The sequence below is a fragment of the Chinchilla lanigera genome, unplaced genomic scaffold (assembly GCF_000276665.1).
Source record: "Chinchilla lanigera isolate Chin_1 unplaced genomic scaffold, ChiLan1.0 scaffold00022, whole genome shotgun sequence".
Taxonomy (NCBI): Eukaryota; Metazoa; Chordata; class Mammalia; order Rodentia; family Chinchillidae; genus Chinchilla; species Chinchilla lanigera.
In genome coordinates this window covers 1,781,259-1,790,209 of record NW_004955423.1, presented here as the reverse complement: position 1 = coordinate 1,790,209, position 8,951 = coordinate 1,781,259, and the positions used below count along the sequence as shown (strand labels likewise).

General features: G+C 40.7%; 1 protein-coding gene and 1 long non-coding RNA gene across 9 annotated transcripts in view; both read right to left on the bottom strand.

The window, feature by feature from the left end:
- The window catches only part of Evi5 (ecotropic viral integration site 5), a 213,307-nt gene extending 207,352 nt beyond the window's left edge, over positions 1–5,955 (bottom strand). For 2 of the 8 annotated variants that reach the window (XM_013514420.1, XM_013514422.1), the window contains exon 1: positions 5,317–5,954. In XM_013514420.1, the coding sequence (XP_013369874.1) occupies positions 5,317–5,364 (48 nt within the window). In that variant the 5' untranslated portion in view covers positions 5,365–5,954. Of the gene's footprint in view, positions 1–5,316 lie in introns of all 8 variants that reach the window. The other 6 variants (XM_005385043.2, XM_013514421.1, XM_005385044.2 and 3 more) reach the window with 4 other exon arrangements.
- LOC106148531 lies at positions 4,777–5,310 on the bottom strand. The gene is made up of 2 exons (XR_001234069.1): positions 5,095–5,310; positions 4,777–4,994 (listed from the first exon to the last, which is right to left on the bottom strand). It is a non-coding gene; the product is annotated as an uncharacterized LOC106148531 (long non-coding RNA).
- Positions 5,956–8,951: the final 2,996 nt, after the last annotated feature.

The following is an 8,951-nucleotide window of genomic DNA, read 5'->3' as shown; positions in this document are numbered from 1 at the left end:
GTGCGGCCGCGCAGGCTTCGGAGGGCCGCCCTGAGCTCGCCTTAGGGCACTCTCAAAAACATTAATCACAGTGCAAATGGTACTTGTGACTGGAAGACGCTTTCCTCAGTCGTCGCGACCCTGAGTCAATGCAGAGTCCAGCAGGGGGCAGAACTGGAGCGCCTGTCTGCGAGGGCCGGCCGGGCAGCCGTCCAACTTCAACGCAGGAATTCTTAGAAGGAAAAGAGCTTCGTTCGGGAGAGAAGCCACCTATTAATTCCGTCTACCCCGGAAAAGCAAACAGGAAAGATAATAAAGGCCATATAAATTACTTTGGTTATATATTTAGAAGTGACAAAATGATAGTAATTAGAACGCACATACACGTAAAACTCCAAAATTATTTGTCTAGAAATGAGACATACCTGGTTATTTTCTAATTTAAGTGTAGAAGACAATCTTAAGAAGGGGTTCCACTGTAGTAAGCATTTCAGAAAAACTGTTTTTTCAGCAAGATTAGGAAATAACAAAAAATAGGAAGTAAAACCGTGTCCACCCAGATAAAAACTGAAAATTTGAAGTTAATCTGAGGCAAATTTTTGCATAGCTTTAGGTCACTGCCATTATTTAAAGTCAGTTTCAATGAACAATTTCATTGCAATTTATCTTGCATGAGAAAACTGAGACATTCTGATCATCTACTTCTCCTTCCCGTAGTCAACCTGTCAACAAATTCTGTTGATTTTTTACCTGCCAATTTTTTCACAAATCTGACCTCTTCTGGCTTTTCCATCATCACCCTTTCTAAATTGTTGTTGTTGTTGTTGTTGTTTGTTTTGTCGTTTGAGACAGGTCTTACTTTGTAACACAATCTGACCTTGAACCCACTGCGTAGCCACGATCCTCACAAGCATGCACCACGGCTCCAGGCTCTAAATCTCCACACAATAGTCATTTTTAAAAAAATACTTTACAATGTGACCCTGAACAAACACTTCCCAGAACAATCACTTCCAGCTTCCCAATCTAACTAACCAAGCAGTGCAGGGTCAGCTACCTTGGCCACCTCCCCTCACTGCTCACACAGCAGCCCATCCGGCTGTCTGTTCCAGTCCCTCTGACCTCTTCTTCTGTGTTTACCAACCTTCTCCTTACGGAGGGTTTGCTCACGTTTGTTCTCTGCCTGGAAAGTTCATCCAACCTTCATCCTTCTGACTCCAGCCTTAGTCTCCAGCTCTGAGAAGCACCTGCTGATCTTCCTAGGTTGGTCCCTCGCTGCTACCAGTTTGCATGAAACTGTAATTTTATGCCATTTTGGTGAATTTGTGTTTCTCCCAGTAGACAGTTAGCTTCATAAGGCTAGGATCTTGGTTTTCTTTGTTTCATAGGTTTTTTAAAAAACTTCTTCAGTACATATTTGCTCAATGGGTGAAAATCAAGGTGCTAGAACTTAAACTAGATGTGTCTTAAAGGTCACCTACACCACAAAAGGTAAAAAGTCACAATTTCACCTTTGGAACGTTTAGAAAAAATATTTTAAAACTGCTATTGTAGGGGCTGGAGATTTAGCTCAGCGGCAAAAGCGCCTGCCTGGCAAGTGCAAGGTCGTGAGTTCGGTTCCCGGTACCGGAGAAGAACAAAAAAAACAAACAAAAAAACTGATATTGTAGTATTTGAGCCGGGCTATCATGAGATTCTTTGGGTACCTTTTAAAACCAAGTTCTCAAAATGGTCTGTGTAAATCCCTGAATCTAATGATAGCTGTTAGGCCCATGTGAAACTAATAGCACTAGTTGCTTCAAGAAAGGAAGACTGGGTGAGTAGGGGTCAGGGTTGGGAAGGAGAATTTTTATTGTGTACCTAAAAGGTTTTAAACAAGCTGGATGTGGTTGCACATACTTGTAATCCCAGCACTCGGGAGGCTGAGGCAGGAGGATCGTCATGACTTCGAGGCCAGCCTGGGCTACAAAATGAGTTCAAGGACGGCCTGAACCACAAAGTGAGACTTTGTCTCAAAAAATCAACAAAAACTATACCTTTTAAATTTTAAGCATATGAATGTATTACCAATTTGAAAATAAATGATACCAGGGTGCATACTGTAAGATTCCACTTACTGGAAATTCCAGAAAAGGTAAAACTAATTATGGTGGGAAGAACATCATAACACAGATGAAAGTGTAGCTAAGTGGTACAGCATGCCCTTAGGATGCAGGATTCCCTGGGTGCAATCACTAGCACCATGCAGGTACACAGAGAGAATGGGAAACTATAAACTGCTCAGTATCCCCAACACTTGGCACAGTAGCTGTTCAATGTAGTTTGAATGAATAATGAAAAACAAGCCTGGTGTTGACTGTATTGATATGAATTATATTTATAGTTATATGAAATATTTATATATTATATATTTTCTGGGATCCAGAAACTTCCATATTAATGCAAATGGCTATACTATCATCTAAAATTTTTAATTTATATTTTGAGGCTTGGGGTATAGGTTAGTGTAGAGGACTTGCCTAGCATGTGCTAGGTTCAATCCCCAGTATTGCAAAATATATACTTTTAATATGTTTATGTATATATATCTGTATAATTTATACCAATTCGGCACTGTTACATTAAGTGCCTGAGATATATTATTTTAAATGAATGAGAGAGAAGCTTGTATCATTAGCACTGAGCCTCCAGTGCTATTCCTGATTTATGCCTTTCTTTCACCTGACCATCAACTTATTTGGTGAAAGAGCTTAGACTTTAACATCTCACTGAAATAGCTAATTCCAGTCAGAGAACGGGCTGACTCTAACCTTTCACAAGTGCTCGAGCACTTGCGTAAGTGAAATCTTCCTGTGTGAATCCCACACTCACACCACCTCTGCTCCAGTCCCTGCCACTCTGCACTTACATTCTGGAACCGATATGAGAAGAAGATGGGGCACGCACAGGACAGCGGGCTTCAGCACCCTCCTCAGAGGCAGTTTTCTTTGCAGCAGTTCCGATAGCAAGTTTAAGTTTTCTATATTCTGATACCGCACACCCATGGATTTGGATGACTATCCGGAGGAGAATCCCTCTAAACCTGGTAAGACTTAATCCTAGAATACTATGAATGGAACTGTAATTTGTTCAAGCCAGCTGCTTGAGCCCCATTGCTCACAGAAAGAAAAAATAGGGAAAACATTTGCCAGAGGCCAAAGTAACCCCAGATAAAGAGGAGGAACTCGCCTATGAAGTCAAACCCAGTGGTGAATGCCCAACCCGACCTAGGCAGCTAGTATTCAAGCTTCCTTAGAGAACAAGGTACTCGGTTACATTGCAGGATTGTGCTATCTAATACAGCAGCCATGAGAGCCACTAGCCATGTGTGCTTACATTTACAGTTTGAGTTTCTCACTCATACATTTCAGGTGCTCGATAACAGTACGTGTGGCTAGTGGCTATCGTCTGTGACAGACACAGAAAAAGAGCTCATCTATCAGAAAGTTCTACTGGCAGCACCATTCTAGAAAAAGGAGAAATAGAAACCCTTGGAGAGTCACAGCTAATGTTCAGAACTTTTCATTTTGGGAAAAATGAAGGCTCACAATGAAACAGTGACAGCCTACCTCACTAGGCTTATTAACTTTCCACAACATGAATGTAAGAGGTACTCATGCACAAAATCTGTGGCCTCTCCACCTGTTGGGATTATAAGAAAGGCTTTAGACTCACCACTTTTGCCTTTACTATATCCATTCTTTGCAGGACACTGACCTCCATTTTAGGAAAGAACAATTGTTAAGCAGCATATCTCTTGGCACTTGGGCATATTCAGAGACTAAATTTGCTATTGTGGTAAATAACAAGCTTTGTGGCTCTAGAGTTTAGACATCATTTCTATATGTGATTTTAGGCATTAATACTATCAACCCAAACAACAGCTTTTGGAATTGTGCCACTAAAATAGGACAGCAATCACATGCTAACCTCTACTCTAGCCCCTGAAAGAAGTCCTTTTTTTTGGTACCAGGAATTGAACTCAGGACCTTGCATTTGCCAGGTATGCACTTGTGATGCTGAGCTATATCCCTGGCCCAGAAGTCCATTTCTTTCTCAAATACCCGTTTTAAAGTAAGATAAAATTTGGCACAACTAGAATTAGTAATTTTACTTCAACTATCCAGTTTTCTGGAAACTAGTAACTTCTGCTCACCCCACCCCGACCCCGTAGTGGGAGCCAAACTCACGACCTTGAGCTTGCCAGGCAGGCGCTGTGGCACTGAGCTAAATCCCCAGCCCGTAACTTCTGTATTAGTGCAAATGATGAAACTATAAAATTGTAAGTTGTACTTGCCAAAAGGATTTAACCCCTTTAAAGCCCCCATCTTCTCATCCATAAACCAGAAATAATAACAATACCTACTTAAGCATTGTAGTGATAATTAAATGGAGCATATGGGCAAAGTACATAAGCCTTCAACAAGTTAGAGGTATTGTAATTGCTATTTCCAAGGCCGTAAGGAATGAATGTGCAAAAATAAAAAACATAAGTAAATTTGAAAATCCTAAATTTAAAAATCCGAACTCTGCCACCTGCTAATCATCTGACCTTACACCTCTATTAACTTCAGTTTCTTCATCAGCTAGTTAAGGATAATAGATGTGAAATGTGTTTTCATTTCATGGGAAATGGCCAACTCACAGCAAAGCCAGGTATGATCTCTAGCTGATGTCAACTAGCACTTTGCTCTCACTTCCACAAAAAAAGAAAAAAAAAAGTAAGATAAAAAGAAAATGAAACTACATTAGGAAAGCTTCACGGTAAACTTATTTCAGCCTTTATTAATGCTCTGTGCTTCTGAACACAATCAGGAAGGAACACTGCTGAAATCATCACCGAAAGTCCACACAACACCCACATTCCCACCAGCTGGGTTTTGTTAACAAATACTGTAGTAACCAGCCATTCTTCTTTGAGTAATCTTTTCTCCATCTGAGAGATCTGAAGCCCATACAGGCAGTCAAGGCCTCCTCTGTGAATGTACATTTAAAAAAAAAAAAAAGATAACCAGAAGACAGTTACAGCCAGGAGAGAAACTGTGTTAAATTGCAAACAGCCAATCACTAAAATACCTTTCTTGCTGGTATGAAATTAAGTCTCACGTTCCATAAATTCTTGATTATCATTCAAATGGCCACAATAGAATGAGATAACATCCTTAAAATAAAGTTGAAGAAATATTCACAAGCTGTTCCTGTGTTTTAAAGATTATGCAAGGTATACACATCTTAATTCAATTATAAAATATTTGTATAACATTTAATATAAAATCAAACATCATTTTAGACCTTTACCTGTTTCCCTTTAGGGTTTCTAAAGGCAGTCATTTTGGTGGTAACCATGATAAGCAGAGAAAACAAGCAGACAGGGGACTTGAATTGAATTTATAGCTGACTCATAGGGAGTGTTTACAACGACACTGCCACGGGGATCCACCCATTTAACACCCTTTCAGTTCCACCCTACACATCTGTTAGGGAGGACATTTAAGGAAAGCTGGGAATGTGGAGGAGTAGGAATACTGAAACCAAAGCTTTTCCAGGTGCTATGAATGCTACTCTATTTTGGTTTTCTTCTTACTTTCCTTCTCTCCCTCCTGTTCTTTCCTTTCTTCCTCCATTCCTTCCTTCATTTCATGAGTTGATTTGTCTCAGAAGGATCTTGTAATTAGTTACTGTGTTCGGGATGCTGACTCTGAAGCATTGGCTAGAAGCTTCCATAATTGGTTTCGGTTCCTAGAATTTGACCCTTGACAATATTACGAATTTGTTAGAATTCTCCATTTGGACTGATTCTCTCCCCACCCCCTTTCCCTCTCTATAACTGAGGGTTTGGCAATTCTACAGATAACTGTGTTCTATTAGTAGATACTGCATTTTTCTTACTCAGGGACTATCAATTGCAAGCTTACTCTAATACAGAAGCAAGTGATGCACTTTATGAGAGGTATCTAAATAGAGAGAAAGCTATTCCCTCCATTCTCTTGAAAGAGATCTAATACATTGGTCCACAAGATTGCCACTCTAATGATGGCTTTATGTTTTAAAGCACTTACCATGGCTGGACACTGGAAGCACTTTTCATCTATCATTTCACTTAGCCTTTACCATAACTCTGTGTTTGTCCTCATTTACAAGTGAAAGCCAAGCAAGTCACCAAGAGTGCTTCATTTATTCACTCATTCATTCACCCACAGACATTTTAGGGGGTTCAGCTGTATCAAGTGCTTTGCTAAGAGGAAGGACAATAATATTTTCAGCTTTTACAACGTGTCAGTGTTAATACACTTTTGCATAAGGCAGCCATTATTAGCCTCCTTTAAAGGGTGAAGAAACCATGATTGATAGTAAAATGAAAAGCAAAACTATAAAAGTAAGGCTCTTATGACTACAAAGTCTGTCATTTGGAGTTACAAAATGCAGTACACTCACTTGAGAGGCTGAGGCAGGAGGATAGCCTTGAATTTGAGGCCAGCCTGGACTATACAGTGAGTTCAAGGCCGGGCTGAACTACATAATGAGACCCTGTCTCAAAAAACTGAAGGAAAAAAAAAAAAAAGGCTGTGGATGTAGCACAGTGTAAAGGCCTTGGGTTCAATTCCCAGTTTTGAAAAAGAAAGAAAGAAAGAAAAGAAAAGAAAAGAAAAAAGAAAAGAAAAGAAAAAGAAAGAAAATATACATACCCAACAAAGGTACAAAATGTAACAAAAGAAGTAAGAGATATTAGAAGAAGTATAACAACGTTCAAACCTGGGTGTGGTGTCACATGCCTATAATCCCAGCACTCTGGAGGCTGAGGCAGGAGGCTTGCCACAAATTTGAGGCCAGCCTTGGCTATATGAGGACCTTGTCTCAACAAACAAACAAAAAGTATAACAACATTCAGATTAGTGTTTCTTCTCTCTGAGGAAGGAGGCAAAATAGTATTCGTACTGTTTAGCAACTAAGTGAAATTGTGGATTCAAGGCCATTTGTTTTATTAAGTTTCATTACACAGATACTGTTTTATGGAGTGACTTTTCACACTACTTCAAAGAAAATCTCAGAGACTGAGGATTCAAGAATTGGGATCCTGCAAGAAAAAAATAGAATAGAAAGAAAAAAACAGAAACAAAGCTTTTGTAACTAAAGAGGGGAAGAGAGGTTGAAGGGAGGGAAGGGGAATGGGAAAAAAGAAACAAGATACACAGTGTACCAATTCCCTGTGCTGAATGTTATCACTACGTATATCTGAAATGTACCAGTAAAATAAAAAGAAAAAAACTGCTATTTATTATTACTCCAACTCAAAAAAAAAAGGAAAGAAAGAAAGAAAGAAAAAAAGAAAGAAAGAAAGAAAGGCACTGGGATCCTGGGGTCTCCCCCTCTCCCACTGTCCTTTCCTCAGGAGTGCCCCCGACTCTCAGTTACTTGGAGCCTGCAGGATTTAAATAGCTCCCACCCTGGACAATGCCTGCACGTTGGCCCAGCTTCTGTTTACCAAGGCCTTTTCTCGCCCACCGTCAGGGAACTGCTCCAACTCTGCACGCTTCTCGTTCATTTCCACAGTGTTCTGACGCCAGAGTGGGAAGCATGGTTTTGAAGTTCACTGGGTAAGTTTCTCTGCACCTTTGCAGTCATGCATGGTACTTCTTAAAATCTGACCACAGACACATTACATATTAATTACATAAAATATGATTATAGAAATGCACGATGATTAAAGTCACCTGTAATCTCATCACCAAATGATAAATGCTATTGATATTTTGGTCTCTTTTCTTTGTCTTTTCTGCGTGTATGAACACACAGTTTATTTATTTAAAAAAGGGATCATATGCTCAGCCTATTTATGCCATGAAACTGAATGAGATCAACAAAGGAGAGTATAGGTGGAAAAGATGTGACTCAAAGACAAGGGCACAATTGGAGGTTGAAGAAAAGAGAAATAGACAGACTGAGAAAAAGCAGCCAACAAATGAGAAGGGATAAATGGAGAAGGTAGTGTCTGAGAAGACAACAGAAAGAGGTGCTTTAAAAATATTGGGCTGGCTGTGGTGGCGCATGCCTATAATCCCAGCACTCAGGAGGCTGTGGCAGGAGGTTCACTATGAATTCAAGACCAATTTGGACTAGGTAGTGAGTTCAAGACCAGCCTAGAATACACAGAAATATCTGTCTCAAACAAAACAAAACAAAACAAAACAAAAAACCCGTAAGGGCCAGGAATATAGCTCAGCCAAATCATGTCTACCTGGCAAGCACGAGATCCCAAGTTCAATTCCCAGTACCAAAAATAAAATTAAATTAAATTTAAAAACCTTAAAAAAAAAATCCTTAGCTGGGCATGTTGGTGTGGTGGCACATGCCTGTGATCCTAGTACTTGGGAGACTGAGGCCGGTGGATCGTCCTGAGTGTGAGGCCAATGAAGACTACATAGTGAGATTCTGCTTCAAATGGAAAGAAAGGAAACTGAGTAAAGCCCAGTGTGGTGACATGCAGCTCCTCAGCCTAGACAATGAGACTCCACCTCAAAAAAAAGAAGGAAGGCCTGGAGATGCAGTTCATTTGTAGACTGCTTGTTGGCATGTGTGAGGCCCTGGGTTCAATTCTTAGTACCACAAAAAGAAAAAATTAATTCATCAATCAATTTAAAAAGACTACTGAGTCAGTTGCTACTGATGAGTCAAGAGAAATGACTATTGGGGGGAGCGCCGGTCATCGGACCGGCGGCTCACTCCCAGCCTCATAGGCCCCTGGAAGGAGGGCTTCCGGGGCACAGGGAGCCACAGGCGGGGAGCGCCGGTCTTCCGTCTGGCTAGCTTCCTGCCTCGTAGGCCCCTGGAGGGAGGGCCCCCAGCACATGGGGAGCCATGCGGCTGCGAGTGCTGTTGCGTGCCGCCGCTCAATTGAGATCTATCATGACACAGAGAAACAGTGACACAATTGG